The sequence below is a fragment of the Clinocottus analis genome, unplaced genomic scaffold (genome assembly GCF_023055335.1).
Source record: "Clinocottus analis isolate CAN_PGR_092001 unplaced genomic scaffold, fCliAna1.0.p SCAF_2, whole genome shotgun sequence".
NCBI classification, from domain to species: domain Eukaryota; kingdom Metazoa; phylum Chordata; class Actinopteri; order Perciformes; family Cottidae; genus Clinocottus; species Clinocottus analis.
The window spans coordinates 2,065,462-2,085,461 of record NW_027175931.1 but is presented as its reverse complement, the minus strand read 5'-3'; the positions used below and the strand labels follow the sequence as shown (position 1 = coordinate 2,085,461).

The 20,000-nt window shown below is 44.4% G+C and overlaps 1 protein-coding gene across 4 annotated transcripts in view; it reads right to left on the bottom strand.

The window, feature by feature from the left end:
- The window catches only part of LOC137790227 (chloride channel protein 2-like), an 85,941-nt gene that overhangs the window by 39,959 nt on the left and 25,982 nt on the right, over window positions 1–20,000 (bottom strand). For all 4 annotated transcript variants that reach the window (XM_068584231.1, XM_068584232.1, XM_068584230.1 and 1 more), the window contains exons 3-7: window positions 16,736–16,786; window positions 7,457–7,588; window positions 5,386–5,514; window positions 3,297–3,430; window positions 1,116–1,193 (exon numbers count right to left, since the gene is read on the bottom strand). In XM_068584231.1, coding sequence (XP_068440332.1) covers window positions 1,116–1,193; window positions 3,297–3,430; window positions 5,386–5,514; window positions 7,457–7,588; window positions 16,736–16,786 — 524 coding nt within the window. The remainder of the gene's footprint in view (window positions 1–1,115; window positions 1,194–3,296; window positions 3,431–5,385; window positions 5,515–7,456; window positions 7,589–16,735; window positions 16,787–20,000) is intronic.

Sequence of the window (20,000 nt, the reverse complement as noted above, 5' to 3'; positions counted from 1 at the left end):
ATCACGTAAAAGAAAGTGAAGCCCCGACCGGTCCTCCTCCTCCTCCTCCTCTTCCTCCTCCTCCTCAGTTATTCTCTCTGTTCTTCTTTCTCCTGCTGTCATCATCTCTCTCTTCCTCCCTTCCTCTCCTTCAAACAGTCGGGGGGGAAGCTGGAAGCTTCACCTTCCTCTTCATCATTCACTCTGCTTTTCGGGTCAATGTTTGATGACCAAGGAATCGAAGCAGAGACGCACTGGAGTCGAGTTAAAGAGGAAACTTCTGTTCCGAACACGCGATGTCCGTGTTTCTGCTGCGCTCTCTGTTATTTATTACCGTCAAAGTCGGGTCATAAGCCGCTACTACCGTCAGCGGTTGTCGCCGCTAGCTCCCCGCTGTAGCTAGCTAGCGCTGCTGCTCATTCCCCGCTGCTGCTAGCTCCACACTGTAGCTAGCGCTGCTGCTAGCTCCCCGCTCGCTGCTGCCCGTGTCCCCGCTGCCCGAGTCGGGCGTCAACCCGGGGAGCTAGCGGTTGGTTAGCAGCAGTGCTAGCTGGCTACAGCGGGGAGCTAGCAAAGGTAGTAGCGGCTTATAACCCGACTTTTACTTTTTTACTATCCTTATTTCCGCTCTTTTGTTTTCTCTTTTTTTCCTCGGATTGAGCACCGTGTGATGTTTGTTTGTTCTTTTTGTCGTACATGTGTCTCCACGACACACAAACTGGAAAAAAAGGCCAAACTTTTAGTTTGAAAAAATGTAATAAATGAAGTGTAGAGACATATATATATATATATATATATATATATATATTTAATGTGTTTTTGTATTAAAAAAAAAGATTGTACTCATCCTCCAGTACTGAACATATTCCAGTTTCCTTTACAAAAGCCCGTTCGCCACAGAGAGCAGAGCGACTCCGCTTCACTACACTCGACACTTCAATCATATTCTTTAAAACACTGTGCTCCGAGCGCACGCCGGCGGCTGAAGTTCGCGTCGAGACGGATGAAGACGTGTCGCCGAGAGTCGAGCCGATGGTCGGCAAGCGGTTTCTTGTTCATGGAGAGTTTTTGGATGGAGAGAGGAAGAGCATCGACGGGTAAAATGAGAACGAATGAAGGGAAAGAACAAAGCTCACCTCGTAGATTCCCCCAAACAGAGACATGAACTTGCTGAGCAGAGCGGCGCACAAGCTGGCGATGTGCACGAACGGACCCTGGCGAGGAGAGAAGGGACAAAGAAACAGGTTCACGTGTGGAGAAGTCGAGCTCGGTTAAAACTCAAAACTCTCCCGTTTGTGTTTTTTTTGTGTCGCACGAGAGCAGCGAACCGCTCTGAAAAAGAACCGCAGTGAAGATTAAGATTCAGGGGAGGAAGTTTCAGAGAAAGAAGAACCGGCGGGATTAGAAGAGAGAGGCTGAGTGTGAAACCGCTACGCAGCCGAGAGGGCCTGTGTGTGTGTGTGTGTGTGTGTGTGTGTGTGTGTGTGTGTGTGTGTGTGTGTGTGTGTGTGTGTGTGTGTGATATTTTCCTCTCAGAATGTCTTCAGGCTATGCAGTCTTTCGGGGGATGCCAGTCTTACCTGGAAATGTTGTTTTGCGAAAAAAAAAAGGAGGAAAGAAAAAACACTGAGAAACTGTGATGTGCTGTAGATTATACATGAACACACACACACACACACACACACACACTCCAGAAAAACAGTATTCTCAGTCGGCTTAGAACAGGACAAGCTTGTATTATTCTGTTTAGACCCAGACCTGAAGCATCTGGACCTGAAGCATCTGGACATGAAGCATCTGTAGAACCTAAACCTGAAGCATCTGGACCTTTTGGACCTGAAGCATCTGGACCTGAAGCATCTGGAGAACCTAAACCTGAAGCATCTGGACCTTTTGGACCTGAAGCTTCTGGACCTGAAGCATCTGGACTTTTTGGACCTGTAGCATCTGGACCTGAAGCATCTGAACTTTCTGGACCTGAAGCATCTGAACCTGAAGCATCTGGACCTGAAGCATCTGGACCTGAAGCATCTGGACCTGAAGCATCTGGACCTGAAGCATCTGAACCTGTAGCATCTGAACCTGTAGCATCTGAACCTGTAGCATCTGGACCTGAAGCATCTGAACTTTCTGGACCTGAAGCATCTAAACCTGAAGCATCTAAACCTGAAGCATCTGGACCTGAAGCATCCAGGCCGGCGCGGAGGCGACCTTCACGACCCGCGGCGTCACTGAAACACACAGCTGTGTGTCGTCAGCGTATCGGCGGAGAGAGAAAAGGGCGTTTCGCTTCAGTGTCGCAACCTGCTCGCTCTGAGCGCGATGGCCGAGCAGCTGGTTATCCTGCGGCTGGCGGTTCAAACCCAAGATGGCAGCTTGGTGCCAGTCTGGGTTCTGTATTTACATCGCGGGCATTTTCCTTTTTTTTTTTTTTTTAACGCTGTGAATCACTGAAAACGTGTCGGCACAACGGCGGCGCACCGGTCAGCGCTCGTGTTTTTCGGTGGCACTGCCAACATAAAAAGGCAAGGCCGAACATTTATGTCGCTTCACACAGTCAGCCATCGTGAGCGGGTTCTCCAATGGAAACGCTGGAGTGTGTTAGGAGACAACACACACACACACACACACAAACATGAAAGCATGTATGAGTCATTTCCCATTAATTTTTCCCTCAAACGTTTGAGCAGCTTGTATTTAGTCTCTTGTCAAATGAGTCATGTATTGATTGACAGCGTTGTCAACTTGTTCTGTGCATGTGTGTGTGTGTGTGTGTGTGTGTGCACGTGTTTGTCACATCGTGTTCCAGCATCTTCCCATTCTGGTCTTTTCTGGTTTTCACATGACGTTGTGGTGAGGGCATCTCAGTAGATAAGTATCCAGTGACAGAAAATAACGTGAATATTATTATTCTCATTCAAAGTGTAATGCAAATACCTTTTAAAATAGTTTGGATGCAATTTGTCTGCTGAGTTATCGTCAATATGTGATCGTGATGACTATCCAGGTGGTACACGGCAATAATCATATCACAATATATTTTTGTACAATATATCGCAATATATCATATTGCACTGTCGCGATATATTATAGTGCAAAATGTAGCAGTGCAATATATCGCGATATTTTGTAGTGCAATATATTGTGTCGCAATATGGTGCAATATATCATATCGCAATACATCGTGATATATCGTAGCACAATATATCGTGTTGCAAAAATATCGTGATATATCGTGTGACGAGTCCATCGCATACAATAAAAGCATTTCAGACCCCGTAGCCTAAAAGCTAAAGCTGTGTGTGTGTGTGTGTCACCTCCTTGCCCAGGGGCATGCCGCTGCCCAGAGCGCAGGTGAGGCCGATGACTTTGGCCACGAAGGTTTTGAAGGTGAGGTATTCCTTCAGCACAACGCCTCTCAGGATGGTCTTCATCTCAGGAATCCCTGAACCTGCAGAGGAGCACAGACCGACAACTTGCAGAGAAACCAAACGTATGGAGCGACACACCGTTTGAGTGGCTGACTGACACCACATCAATTACAACACCCTGGGAAACGCATGGATGACTTGATATCCCTCTCCTCTTTAAAAAAGGATATCGTTCCTCTCCTCGTCCGACTCTCAGCAAGAAAGCGAGACAGCATTGAACATATTTAAACCAAGATGTCCGACTATTCCCTTTAAGATAAACCCCCCCAAAAAAACGCATGCTAATTTGCTTCTTTTTTTTCTCGCAATGTCACTGTGAACTGAAATACTGGATTAATTAAAAAGTGTCTGCCACTGCTTTTTGGACTAAATTCTACACTCTCTCTGGATAATTAAGTCACTTTGGAAATGGGATTTTTTTTTTTTGCAAAGATATGCACTTTTAATTCTGGAGACCTTCCCCTCTGCAAGAATATCATTTCCTAATTGAAATGCCACTGACGGATAACAATTACATGGCAAATGTTAATGTCATTCTACTTAGTAAAACACTTCTGCAGATGGTAAAACTCTGCAACCAGAACGTCAGCTTCCAACGCCCATCATTTCATCATCTCATACGCATTTTGTTGCATCTTTTGGGATGTTTTTAATGTACAACATCACTGCATGCAGCTCACTGATTCCCCGTCTGCGAGTTGAGTTTTACAAAATGGGACAAGTGTCTTATTAGTATGAATATATACATATATTTATCTTTTTTAAACGTTCCTCGCTACAGCACGGTCTGAAACAGACGTGTAGCGAGGTGAAGCTTGAAAGAGACAGCGAGGTTGCATCTCTTTAACACCAGAAGATGCCTCAGATTCTCCGGGGTGCGCTCGTCTCCTTCGCCTCCGTTAGCGAGAGCGACAGTCAAGACTTCCTTCAGCTTCAGCAGGCGTCTGGGGGAACGCCGCCCTGAATTCTGACTAACCTGACAAAACCCCTGCGGTACATTTAAAAAGGTGCAAAACACCGCGTGGAGGAGAACTCAGAGGATTTACTGTAAAAAATAATAAAAAAGAAGCGTGGCAGAAGCTATTAGGAAAGCTATCAGGGATTCATTTCACGTCCTGGAGAGGATGAAGAACAAAGAAGTAGGAGGAAGGTTGGAGGAGGTAGGAGGCAATCTTTAGAGTCCTTCCTTCCCGCTGCTGTCAGGCTGCATAACAAGCTGAGTTTACAGTCGACCACAAACACTTATTTAATGACTTTGCCACTTTATTTACGCTCATCTGGGGCAATATAGAATACATTCAAGTACTTTTTATATACTTTGTACATTGAATGTTGCTATTGTATTCTTTATTACTGTTTATTAATATTGCTTGATTTTATTTTAATTACTATGTATCTCTTGTGTGCACTGCTGCTGTAATCTGCAATTTCCCCACTGTGGGACGAATGAAGGATTATTTTATATAATCTTATAATTCAGGCCTTCGAGTTTTGAGGCGGCACCAGGAACAAGTCACTCCTCACTCTGAAGACTTTTATTGAACCGCGTCCTGCAACGGCTCTGATTTATTCTACGTCGCAGGTCGTCTTATTCCATTTTCATCTTGTTTTTTATATTTTCTATTCTCGCTTTTTTCTCTCCGATGACTTTGAACGCGTTTGTCTTTTGACGGTTGCGTAAAGCGCCTGTTACTCTGTAAAATAAAGCTGCCGCAGGTCAGGACGTAATAAATCTGATGAATGTGCATCTGCAGAGACTTTTAAACAATCTGTATTTTCCTTTTTTATTGGCCGTAAAAACGCATTCGACATTATAACCGGTGTCCTTTTCAATTTTTATTGTTTTCTCACACGGACATTTGTATTCTTATGCGGCGCCTGAAGGCGCCGGGGTACGACCATCTGGAGCCGCTATACACGTGTGTGTGTGTGTGTGTGTGTGTGTGTGTGTGTGTGTGTGTGTGTGTGGTCATACCAACAGCTTGAGGGGCGAGAATCTGTGTGAAGCCGGCAGAGAAGGTGATGAGGACCACGGGGTAGGTGACCCAGGCCAGATACTGCAGGAAGACGTTACTGTCCAGACCCCCGTACATCCACTTCTGTGCTGTGGACACACACACACACACACACACACACACACACACAGAGAGATACAGTGAGAAACACACACACACATAGGGCTGAATGTACATCCATGAGAGCCATCACATAAACCGCTTAAAGGCAGGAAACATTTGTGTGTGTGTGTGTGTGTGTGTGTGTGTGTGTGTGTGTGTGTGTGTGTGTGTGTGTGTGTGTACATGTGCGTCTTATTTTCAGTACAGGTGGTTAGTCATGTTCTGTAACCAATTAAAATAACTGAACACCAAAACTGGAACTGACAAGACTAAGTTGGCTTTTCCAAGAGAACACACACACACACACACACACACACACACACACACACACACACACACACACACACACACACACACACACACACTAAATGATTGATGCCATAAGACGCCCTCCTCTCCTCTCATGATGCACCTCGACTACTTTCTCTCAGTCTTCAGTCCCATTTTTTCTTAGTTTGTCTCACTTCCTCTTCCCGTCATCTCCACTTCCTCTTCCCCCCCCCCCCTCCCGCTCTCTCCTCGCTTCTTCCCCTTTAAGAACTTATCTCGGTCACCACAGGCGCCGCATTGAAAACTTCGGCAGTGACTCTGGACGAGCGTCCCGGGGGCTCCGTCCTGAACGAACCTCTCTCTCTTTACGAGGTCCTGTCGGGCCGAGACCCAACGTCCTGTTTGGATTGAAATATCACGCGGATGTCTCCGGAGTTTAACTTATAGAGCGCAGGGAAAATAAATAAATGAAGTGTTGGACGTCTAAATGAAAGAGGTCCGAGGGAGCTGCAGCCCTCGTATATTCCACCGACGGGTTCTGACAGATTTACACTAAACTCAATACTAGAAAGACTAAGTGGGTCAGAGCAGCCGACAAGAGGCTTCAAAGAGTTTGTTACACAAATACACAACACGCAGCAAAGAAGGCACGTTTTATGGAGGTTTTGACACGCTTTAGGGTCTGTTTGACTCTAATTGACCATAATTTGAAGCATAGACTTCTATACAACCAGAGGAGTCACCCCCTGGTGGTCAGGAGAGAGAATGCAGCTTTAACACATGAAGCATAGACTTCTATACAACCAGAGGAGTCGCCCCCTGGTGGTCAGGAGAGAGAATGCAGCTTTAACACATGAAGCATAGACTTCTATACAACCAGAGGAGTCGCCCCCTGGTGGTCAGGAGAGAGAATGCAGCTTTAACACATGAAGCATAGACTTCTATACAACCAGAGGAGTCGCCCCCTGGTGGTTAGGAGAGAGAATGCAGCTTTAACACGTGAAGAATAGACTTCTATACAACCAGAGGAGTCGCCCCCTGGTGGTCAGGAGAGAGAATGCAGCTTTAACACATGAAGCATAGACTTCTATACAACCAGAGGAGTCGCCCCCTGGTGGTCAGGAGAGAGAATGCAGCTTTAACACATGAAGAATAGACTTCTATACAACCAGAGGAGTCGCCCCCTGGTGGTCAGGAGAGAGAATGCAGCTTTAACACGTGAAGAATAGACTTCTATACAACCAGAGGAGTCGCCCCCTGGTGGTCAGGAGAGAGAATGCAGCTTTAACACGTGAAGAATAGACTTCTATACAACCAGAGGAGTCGCCCCCTGGTGGTCAGGAGAGAGAATGCAGCTTTAACACATGAAGCATAGACTTCTATACAACCAGAGGAGTCGCCCCCTGGTGGAGAGTCAGATTCGATGCCCGGTCTTTGTTTTTCTGGCATCTTGACATCTCTTGCGTTGACCTTTGCATCATTTCCACCTTTTCTATTCTCCGACCTTTAATCCCTCGCTCTCTCCGTCTGAGGCCATGAATCATCGCTCATAAATAACTCCTTCCCCTCTTTATTTCTAACAATTCATCCTCCTCTTCTGAAAGGACCCAGACCAAAAGGTGCTCCCTCCCTTCCTCTTTCCTTCCCTCCTTCCCTCACCTTGTAGACAGATGGCGATGCAGAAGTCCACCACCCAGCTGACCAGGGCCATGAGGAGGCCCAGCAGGATGAGGAAGATCCAGTCCTCCCCGACCCGCGAGATCAGGAACTTCTGACAGCGAACCGTGCAGACTGCAGGGGAACACGACAACACACAGTCACACAACAACCACACAATGCAACTACATCACCCGAGAACCTCTCACCGAGGCAACAGTTGCTGTGTTTGTTGCTGCTGAAACATCCTGAAGGTGCTTTAACTTTGTTGTGATCCGTATGAGCGTCAATGCAACACAATCTCTGGTACTTTGACTCTCTTTATCGGCAAAATGTGTTGCTTTTTGTGTATTTTTTATCTTTATATTATACATTATTACAGGGAACTATGAGAGCTCTACAAATACACATGTTCCTTTTTATGAAATCAGCTGTTGTTAAAGGGGCAATTCACCAAAATGACAATAATGAACTAGCTGTGTAATTGAAGATTGCATTGGGACCATTCCCTCCAGTAGATTGTGAATATCTCAGAGTAATTGGGACGTCGTTATTAAAGAAATTACCTGATGTTTGAACGACATATTCAAGGATTTAAGAGTTGAACTGTTTCCTTTTGTTCAAATGGAGCCAAAACGACGACAGATGTCTCTAAAGGAAAGTGACTAAGTGTGTTTTTGTGGTAATTTTGCCGTTTAAATATAACTTCATGTATTCAAAAAAGGAAAGCCAGCGACTGTAGTGAAGCCAAATGCTGAAAAAAAGAAATAAAAGTGTTATTACTTTTACTACCCAGCAGAAGTTATGACTCAGCACTTTGTTAAACGCACGGCACATTAAAGTCACAACAAAATGGAGGCACTACAAAGCCACACACACACAAATGCACGAAGCCCGGTCGGCTCTGCTTCACTCACCTGCGAGCGCAACTCAACAACAGGTTAACACAACAACAGGTTAACACAACAACACAAACAAAGAGTTTGATGGTGATTAGGACGCACACATCATGAATCATAAAGACACTCTTCCATTTCTTTAAATCACCAGTGCTGTCCCTTTAAGTAATGTAGGTACTGTCCCTTTAAGTAATGTAGGTGCTGTCCTTTTAAGTAATGTAGGTACTGTCCCTTTAATGTAGGTACTGTCCCTTTAATGTAGGTACTGTCCCTTTAATGTAGGTACTGTCCCTTTAATGTAGGTACTGTGCCTTTAATGTAGGTACTGTGCCTTTAATGTAGGTAGTGTCCCTTTAAGTAATGTTGGTACTGTTCCTTTAAGTAATGTTGGTACTGTCCCTTTAAGTAATGTAGGTACTGTTCCTTTAAGTAGTGAGGGTACTGTTCCTTTAAGTAATGAGGGTACTGTCCCTTTAAGTAATGTAGGTACTGTTCCTTTAAGTAATGTAGGTACTGTCCCTTTAAGTAATGTAGGTACTGTCCCTTTAAGTAATGTAGGTACTGTTCCTTTAAGTAATGTGGGTACTGTCCCTTTAAGTAATGTGGCAGGGAAAAAAGGGTTTTCCATCTTCTTCTGCGTTCTCCTAGTGGAGCAAACATCCCTCCACTCACAGCCAAAAGCTGTAAACAACAACAAATCACGACATCATGGTCAGATTCTCTATCTTTTTTAACGACGGTCCTTGAACACATCGTGTGACAAAACACTGAAACGAGGAACTTAACGTGTGTGATAAAGATGCAGATACACACTTGCTGTTCCCCCAATCAACACCTCCGGGAGCTGTCACACACACACACACACACACACACACACAGATTGGCCTTTGCTTTCTATCGCTGCACAGACAGTTATGTGACAAGTCTGAGAAAGGCTTTGTACGTGGTTGTGTGTGTGTGTGTGCGTGTATGTGTGTGTATTCTTGTCTTTTCAGAGATGTCATTTAGTTGGCTCTTAATAGCTTTTCAGCATTGCACACACACACACACACACACACACACACACACACACACTCACACTCACACTCACACACAATTCCTCATGGCATTGCAATAAGCAGCGCGCTCGTTCCCAATCACTCTCATTGGCCTTCTGACTCACCCTCTGCACCACTCTCCCCTTTCATCCCCCTCTCCCTGATCCAATCACCCCTCCCTCCCTCCTTCCTTCCCTCTCTCCTTCCCTCCCTCCTTCCTCTCCTCCTCCTTTCTGCTAATCACATTCATCCCCTGACTTTACCTCTCATCTTCCCTCTCTCAGGCCTTATCTTCTGCCCTCCACTCGCTCCTTTCATTACCCTCTCCCCTCTCTCTCTCTCTCCTCTCTCTCCTCTCTCCCCTCTCTCTCTCTCTCCTCTCTCTCCATCTCTGTCGACATTCTTTCCATCCTCGTTCGCCCGTCTCTCTCCTCTGCAGGAGGCAAGATGTCCATGTACCTGCTGAGACTAACCCAGGTTGGCTTTGGCAATAATAAACTGCAGTGTTCCTGACAAGCTGCTGTGAAGCTCAAAGTGGGCGTGTCCGGCCGTCGCAGCACCCACCTGTCACTCAAAAGTAACTTACCTTATATAAGCCGAACTTTGATGTAATTCAAACAGGTGAGTTGTGTAAATGTGTTTATTTTTACTCTAAAGTCAGGTATTTTAACATTTAAATCTATGGGATCGACTCGCTTCTGGAGCTGGCCTCAAGTGGCCGTTTGAGGAACTGCAGTTTGAAAATATGTCAGGATGCCGCTTACGCTGAGTTATTGTGTTTATTTTGGTATGAACAATATAATGTATTAATCGTTTTTGTATTGAATCAGGTATTTTTTATTTTGGTAAAATAATAATAATAATAATAATAATAATAATAATAATAATAATAATAATAATGAGGATCATTGCAGTAAATTAAGTATTCTATATTTATAAGCTCGAGGTGCTTTATAGGAATGTAATCCTGAAATATTTACTCTATTAATGTAAACTAATATTCTGTTTCTTAATTTAAACAAAAACATTCCAGGTAAAATAAAATCTGCATAATAAATATGTACGTGAAGGAAAATCAGATATAAATTGATGTTTTTCTTTCAAATATTTCTAAGTTTCAGACAAAATGGCGTGCAAATATTCTAATGTTTTATTAATTTATTTTAGGATTTGGATACTTCTGGGTATTTTTCTCTCACATAATGTTAAAATAAACTGGTGTTGGTATGGTGCCCAGTGCTAACTGATAGCAGCTAAAGCTAGCTTCACAACTGTACCGTACATATACTACACCTGTCACCTGCAGGGCTCAATCTCTACACACTCACGGAAGACATTTTGACATCGAAAAAAAGTGTCTCAGAGGCAATATTGATCATTTGTAGACGTCAAACTGAACCACACATCATCTCAGAAGGAGAATAAACTGAAGAACCAATAAGTTGTTTATAATAAAAGAAGAGTGCATTATAAAAGAAACAGCATAACGGTTCAACTCTAGTGCGATTATGCTGCAAAGAGAGCAGGATATAGACAAAGTGAACACACACACACACACACACACACACACACACACACACACACACACACACACACACACACAGCTCGGAGAAAAATCAGATTTCCCTGCAACCGCTCCCACATAAAACCCAATTATTCAAATATCAGCCCCTCATTTGTGATGCAAGGTGACAGCTGTGTGAAGTGTAAAAGGGTAAAACAGACTCTTTTTTTTTATTACCATTAATGCACCAATTTTGCACAGTCGTGCCAATCAGGCCGAGACTCTTTTTTTTCCCGTTGTGCGTGTGCTCCCACATGTATTATGTAGATTCATGCGGACGAGAGCGATTCAATTAGAAATGCCTGGCTGTGTTTGAGACCACCAACTTAATTAGATTAGCATTAACACAGTTAACGGGCAAATATGGCCATTCAGCTCTTCTGCTCTTTACACGGGAACTTTGAAAGATAAAGAGGACGTAAAGTACATAGAAACTGTACGTATAGTACATAGAAACTGTACGTATAGTACATAGAAACTGTACGTATAGTACATAGAAACTGTACGTATAGTACATAGTAGAGAAGGAGTTAAATCCTCTATGCCGATAAAGGTCATGCTGTATGTCAATGACAATATATACTATTAATTCAATACATTAATGTCTTTTAATATTAAAAGATGGACCAGAAGTCAATTATCAAACAATTAAATATCAACTATCAACCTAAATAATGTGCATATACGCTTTAAACTACATGTTTAAGCTTTAAAAAAAGGAATTATAATCAACAGCTGAACAATAAACATCCAGATATTGTTTACAGGCGGTTCACAAACTTCTCTGTGTTCAGCAGCAGGAAGTTCAGTCAAAGTTCTCCTGATCTTTGGTCATGTGACTGTCGGTTTCAGCAGAATCGATCACGGCTTCTAGTTGCGCCGAGGAGCTCAAGATGAAATGTTTTTTACGGCATCTGTAAACTTCAAACGGTTTATTTAGGGCAAGATTTAAAAAAAAAAAAAAAAACGTCTTTGATGAAATATAACTTTGAGCTTAGATTCGGGGACTTTTTCCCGATGGAACGCGATGTGTTCAAGGACCGTGGGAAAGATTGAAATCTGATGGTTATGTTTTTTGACAGTTTTCTGACCGTGATAAACAGTTTTGGGGTTCAAAGGGTCACAAACCATTTGGTGATGATCAAGAAACACTTTATATCGTATAAATGATCTTGTGTGCAAAAACAAATTTGTATGAGGATGTGAGCGCGTACAGGATTTGCAAATGGCCGACGAGACAAACAAGAGCCTTGGAGTTGACTGGAAAAGCCCAAAATGGGGTCTACTTCACCTGAGTGGGGTCTACTCGCCCCATAGTGGGGTCTACTCGCCCCATAGTGGAGTCTACTCGCCCATAGTGGAGTCTACTCGCCCCATAGTGGAGTCTACTCGCCCCATAGCGGGCTCTACTCGCCCATAGTGGAGTCTACTCGCCCATAGTGGAGTCTACTCGCCCATAGTGGGGTCTACTCGCCCCATAGCGGAGTCTACCTGCCCCATAGTGGGGTCTACTCGCCCCATAGTGGGGTCTACTCGCCCCATAGCGGAGTCTACTCGCCCCATAGCGGGGTCTACTCGCCCCATAGCGGGGTTTACTCGCCCCATAGCGGGGTCTACTCGCCCCATAGCGGGGTTTACTCGCCCCATAGCGGGGTCTACTCGCCCCATAGCGGAGTCTACTCGCCCCATAGCGGGGTTTACTCGCCCCATAGCGGGGTCTACTCGCCCCATAGCGGGGTCTACTCGCCCCATAGTGGAGTCTACTCGCCCCATAGTGGAGTCTACTCGCCCCATAGTGGTTTTTACCCCCCTTGAGTGTCGTTTACTTGCCCCATAGTGGGGTTTACTCGCCCCATAGTGGGGTCTACTCGCCCCATAGTGGTTTTTACCCTCCCCTGAGTGTGGTTTACTCGCCCCCTCTGGGGTTAAACTCGCCCCGCGTGAACCAACCGATCCCCCTGAATGTAATCACTGTGGGGAAACGAGCTGTTCGTGCGGCTGCAGGTATTCAGTGTGAAATAGGAGAGAGGAAAAAAATAATGAAGCACAGGAGAGAACAGAGTTAAGTGGAAAAGAAGAAAAGGGGGGAAAATCGAAAAGGACAAATTGCCCCCTGAAGACGGGGAAGAGACGTCGCCGGGGTAATAAAACCAACAAAGCATCTGTAAACGTTTCCTCGGGCGCCGAACGCATCCGATGGCTCCTCTAACTGTAGCATCGCCCCTTCCTCCCCCCTTCATTAATCCATCCCTCCGCCTCCGCTCTTCGCTGTTAATGCGTTGTCTATGCTAATGGGATGTAAAAGGAGGTGATGTTTATGTAAATGAGCTGTACGGCGCCGGGCGAGCATCAACGCCTCGCACTCAATCACTCGTTGGGCGACAGAGGCGGCGGCGGCGGCGACAGCCGTCTTATGGCTGCAGAACAATGTCGGCTTAATGAGGCGGAATGGCGACACACACACACACACACACACACACACACACACACACACAAAAGACAGACAGACACACACACCAGAGTTATTATGTAAAAGCGGCCTCTGCGTCTCTCTGGATATTTGATGTTGCTCAACAGCTACAACACATGAAGCATAGACTTCTATACAACCAGAGGAGTCGCCCCCTGGTGGTCAGGAGAGAGAATGCAGCTTTAACACATGAAGCATAGACTTCTATACAACCAGAGGAGTCGCCCCCTGGTGGTCAGGAGAGAGAACGCAGCTTTAACACATGAAGCATAGACTTCTATACAACCAGAGGAGTCGCTCCCTGGTGGTCAGGAGAGAGAATGCAGCTTTAACACATGAAGCATAGACTTCTATACAACCAGAGGAGTCGCCCCCTGGTGGTCAGGAGAGAGAATGCAGCTTCACTTGTGTATCTTCTTGACTTCTCTGCTGTCGATACTCTCGACTAACTCATCACTTTGTTCTGCTTATAATATTCGTTGCGCACTGAAGTGTTCAATATCCTTTGAAATATGCACAAGTGTGTGTGTGTGTGTGTGTGTGTGTGTGTGTGTGTGTGTGTGTGTGTGTGTGTGTGTGTGTGTGTGTGTGTGTGTGTGTCAGATTGATCTGAACCTGCTGGTTTCTTGACCACGAGCTTCAATACAGAACTTTTCTTCCTCACGACTGGATTTCAACTCAAGAGTCTGAGCACTAAACTTTTCCATGAACCCGTCGATCAATACAGCTTATCATCTCAAACCTACCACACACACACACACACACACACACCTAAAGATCAATACTTCAGCATCAACTAGAAGAAAGGTTTCAGGGTTTTAGTGCCACTGAATTCAGAGTTAACTGATTGCAAACTTTTGCCTTCAAGGAAACAACTTTCTTATCCAACCCGACAGAAGTGGGCGTGGCTACGGAGTTAACTTCTACTGAAGTAGCGGCGAGCTAACGTGCTAATTCCACTATGACGGCTGGCCTCCCCTCCACCTCTCCGGACTTGTTTTATTGTTTTAATAGAGCAAACTGTTCATATAGTTACTTTTATATATTAAAGAAAAAGTAGTAAACCACTTCCAACATTTTTAAAGCATATATCAATAACTATTTGTGAGTTCATGAATCGAATAGTTATTTATTGTTCACCATAAATTAATTAAAATATTTAATTAATTTCTTTCATTTATTTTTTTCTATTAATTAACGTATTTATTTTATGTATTTATTTTTAGTATTTATTTTGGTTTATGCATTTTTTAAATTTTATTTATTTAAAAATTGTTTTAATTTTTTTAATTGTATATTTTTAAACAAGACAAAATCAAATGCAATGATACATTTGAACTTTGTTAAAGTCGAAGCAGCTGCAAAGTCTTGTTGTTATAGTGTCAACATTTATACCAATAAACAAGATAATACCGGACAATAATAATAATAATAATAATAATAATAATAATAATCTCGGCCAACTGGAGTGATACAAAAATCTAAAGTTTCTCATCAACTAAAATATTTAACAATTAAATGTTCAGTTTTCCATCCGGACGAGCAGGAAGACAAACTGTGTGTGTGTGTGTGTGTGTGTGTGTGTGTGTGTGTGTGTGTGTGTGTGTGTGTGTGTGTGTGTGTGTGTGTGTGTGTGATGAGATCTTCTGCTTTTTATTTTACGATCAGCGACAGACAAACACACCGGAGACGATAACGAGGAAGAAAAAATGAACTCTGCATCAACACACACACACACACACACACACACACACACGACAGATGGTGGCACTGATGATGACAGTGAGAGTCCATCAATGCAAGTGTGTGTGTGTGTGTGTGTGTGTGTGTGTGTGTGTGTGTGTGTGTGTGTGTGTGTGTGTGTGTGTGTGTGTGTGTGTGTGTGTGTGTGTGTGTGTAGCCCGATCACACGAGAGAGAGAGAGGTCGTCGTTTCATTTCCTGGATGAAAGCCGGTGAACCAGAAGCCAAAAGGACCTGCTGCCGACTCTCTGCACTGCTTCTCTCCCTCTCTCCCTCCCTCTCCTTCTCAATTGATTTCCTCCCTGTCCAATCCCCAGTGCTCTTGCCCTCCCCTCCCTCCCTCTCTCTCCTTTCATTCCTCTCCTCCCTCAGAGTCCTCCTTCAAACCATCTTTTCCGTTTCCACTCTGCATCCGTTCGTTTCTCTCCCTCTCTCTCCCTCACCCTCCCATCTCTGCTGTTGCCGAGTCAGCACTTCCGTTCCGCATTGCTCTGCAGACACACACACACACACACACACACACACACACACACACACACACACACACTTCAATTTACACTTTCATACCGTGGCGTAACCAATTTCAGAGCAGTTCTCGTGGCACATGCATTTGCAATTCTTTATAACTGACAGTAACACACACACACAGCACATATAAGGTTAGCAGCAGAGTGTGTGTGTGTGTGTGTGTGTGTGTGTGTGTGTGTGTGTGTGTGTGTGTGTGTGTGTATTCATAAATATGGAAACGGTATATTGAAGCGAAAACATCATCGATCTTTAGTGGAACAAAAAGTATTAAAAGTCACACACACACACGCACGATGAAAGAAACTAACGTGCATGCATCTGTGTGTGTGTGTGTCTGTCTGTGTGTGTGTGTTTGTGTCCGTGACACATTCATCTGTTTTTAAGCAGCAGGAAAGGAGAGAGAGACATTGATCATCAGACTTGTCCGCAGCTTGTGCGTCCTAATCAGAGCCATTCATCTCCCCTAACACACACACACACACACACACACACACACACACACACACACACACACACACACACACACACACACACACACACACACAGAGCTCTTTATTACTTTCCATTAGGGCTGGGGGCGAGCTGTAAAAAGGCCGAGCTGGGAGAGTTAGTCTTTTCCTTCTGGCAGCGAGCGGATCGGGAATAATATGCACACACAGACATTTGTCATGTTGGCTGTTGATTAATATGAAGCCACAAAGTGTGTGTGTGTGTGTGTCTTTGCAAACTGCAGGATCAGACTTCACACACACACACACACACACACACACACACACACACACACACACACACACACACACACACACACACACACACACACACACACACACACACACACACACACACACACACACACACACACGCTGGCCACTTATCGGAGGTTAATGATGGGACAGCAATGCAGAGTATTAGCTGCAGCGCGAGGACTGAAGGGAGCAGCTGGTAGTTGAGAGGGTGTGTGTGTGTGTGTGTGTGTGTGTGTGTGTGTGTGTGTGTGGTTAAGGGGGGGATGATACGGAGGTTTTTGGTTTAGCTTGTTTACCAGAGAGTAAGTCCTTGGCTGGCGCTGGCAGAGCATACGGATACCCTGACCCTGAGGACAGAGAGACCACATGACACGTTAACACAGCGTGTGTGTGTGTGTGTGTGTGTGTGTGTGTGTGTGTGTGTGTGTGTGTTACACGTATGGTCAGTTCTTTTTTTGTATTATTTTCCCGACACAATCCAAGAAGAAAAGAAAAAAAACTTTTCATTCTTTTTCTCGGCAACGTTATTAGTGAGTGATTGATGTGCAAAGTGCAACGAACGAGGAGGAAGAGGAGGAGGAGGAGGAGGAAGAGGAGGAAGAAGATGTGTGAATGAGAGGAAGAGGAGGTAAAAAATAAAAGTAAACATGAAGTATACACACACAGACTGTCGTCTTTGTGTGTGTGTGTGTGTGTTGATGATTAGAGAGTAATAACTCAGAACTGGAGGCTCAGATGGATGGAGAGGGAGGGAGACCCAGTGGAGAGGAGGAGGAGGAGGAGGAAGGGGAGGAAGAAGAGGAGGAAGAAGGGGAGGAGGAAGAGGAGGAGGAGGTGATGGATGGCAGACGGAGAGGGAAGTGAAGAGAGCAGAGTGGAGAAAAGAATGGAAGGAGGGAGGTGAGAGAAGAGTGAGGGGAAAGTGTTTCATCAGAGAGGATGAAGGAAGACGAGTTGGACAGCAAAGGGAAGGAGGAGGGAAGGAAAGGAAGGAAATGAAACACAGGGAAGGAAATGAAATAACCCTCCTGGTTCTACTGCCGCCTGCAGGTGTGGAGGAGTCATGACGGCGCTCGGTGGCGTCTTTCATGTCAACACAAACTTTTTGGGAAAACGATATCGTGAGTATGAGGTTATGTTTGAAATATTAATTTCTGTAAAGACACGGCTACGTGTGAATGTGGCCTCAAGGGGCGTGTTCGGTCTTTGTGGGCGTGGTCAGCCTCTGTGGGCGTGGCTTAACGTGCCAGTGTGGAGAAACCACACGACTGTCACCAGGTTCTGACGTAAAGGGTTAAATACTGATCTGTTTTTGTTGTGCGTGATGGGATGTGACAAAAAAACAACACAAAAATCAATATTAGGAATTAATGCAAGAATAACTGAAATTATATTGTTTCCCGTTTTTTAATCATTTAAATTGGCTCAACTTAAAAAAGCGAATCCTCTGGACTTAGGTTTAATATGCATCTTAACTATGTAGATTTTTTAAGCAATGCATGCTGGGAAATCTGCTACTATGCTGTTTAAAAACTTAAGAGTTCCAGTTTTCCATCAACTCATCAAATAAACAAATAATAACTCAGATTATATTGTTTCCCTTCTTTGAAAGCGAATCCACTGAACTTAAGTTTCATATTTATCTCAACTATGTTGTCTTTATGTAGATTTCCTAAGCAATGCATGCTGGGAAATCTGCTACTTCGCTGTGCGAGTTGCAGCATTCCTCGTCATTTAAATAAATACATTTTTGATTGTATTTAATATGTTTATGACACAGACTCAATTAAATGTCATGAAATGTTAAAAAACAAACGACAGGAAGTGAAATGTCACCGTCTGGCACCAAAACTATGATGTCATCATTTTACTGCTGCTCTGGGCCCGAACTGCTGTTGAGACGACAAATCAATGAACACCAGCAACCTGTGTGTGTGTGTGTGTGTGTGTGTGTGTGTGTGTGTGTGTGTGTGTGTGTCTTTTACAACAATCTGCTCGAGTGGCTCAGGATCAAATATTGATCAGCGGCTCAGGTCTCCTTGGTTACTTGATATATTAAAGTGAAAGTTCCCTCACACACACACACACACACACACACACACAGTGTGTGTTGTATTACTTCCTGGACTTGGCTGGTATCTGCATGTGAATGACGTCTGTACACCACACACACTGCGTCAGCGTGGTGTCACACACACACACACACACACAGGTAAATGTAAGTGTATATATACGTGTGTGTGTGTGTGTGTGTGTGTGTGTGTGAGACAGAAGACAGGAGCATGTGACCAACTGTTGGTCGCTAGGCGCCTGTCGGTCACCATGGCAACATGTGGCGCCATGCTGAGCTCTTGCTGACATCACACCTGTTGAAGCGAAACGCGGTGTGTGTGTGTGTGTGTGTGTGTGTGTGTGTGTGTGTGTGTGTGTGTGTGTCGAAACAGGCTTCCAGCTGCTATCATTCAGTGTCGTTCTGCTGATGTCACAGACACACACACACACACACACACACACACACACACACACACACACACACACACACACACACACACACACCACAAGAACAACATATTTTGCTTTTGTCTTCTTTAGACAAATTAATGTGCAATATAAAAATAGTTAAATCAAAACTGAGAAGAAGAAAAAGAGAAAATGTGGGTTGATGTAAATTTACTTTGACAAATCCCATCAGAGTCACATGTGAGGAATAAAGCTGCACTGGTCCTGTGTGTGTGTGTGTGTGTGTGTGTGTGTGTGTGTGTGTGTGTGTGTGTGTGTGTGTGTGTGTGTGTGTGTGTGTGTGTGCGTGTGTGTTCCTCTTGTCAGCTGAATTTTTTATGTCCATTCTCATGGCTGAGCTCCTTTAACAGAATTCGTTACGCTGCGAACACACACACACACACACACACACACACACACACACACACACACACACACACACACACACACACACACACACACACACACACACACACACACACACACACACACTGTAATCCTTGCCTTTTTAACTGCGTCGGCTTCAATTGGAGTCGGTCAGTCTCAGAATCAAAGGCAGTATTTTTTTTTCATTCCCTCTAACAATATTAATAATAATATTATTAATAATAATAATAATATCCACGTGAAATTCAATTGTTTGCGATTATCAAATGAAATTCCTTTTTTTTAAAAAGGGAAAACAAATTAGAGTTAAACTCGACACCGCCGCCGAAAATGTATATTGAATCTGAAATGGCAAAAATAAATAAATAAATAAATGAATAAAAAATTAAATAAAAAAAAGCAGCTGCACCCGCGAGCTGACGGAGGCGGAGAAGATTCTCCTTGACGGCCCGGAGATTACACACCTGAGCACAGACACACACACACACACACACACACACACTGTGGGGACCAGAGCGTCGCCCCCTCCTCGAGGTCCTCTCTGCTCCTGCAGCTCAGCGCTGCTCCCTGCTGGCCAGACGACGCAACAACAGGCTCCACTGAGCCGAGACAGAGAACACAGGATGTTCCTTCTTGTGCCACTTTGTTTCTTTTTATTGTTCATTTATAATACTT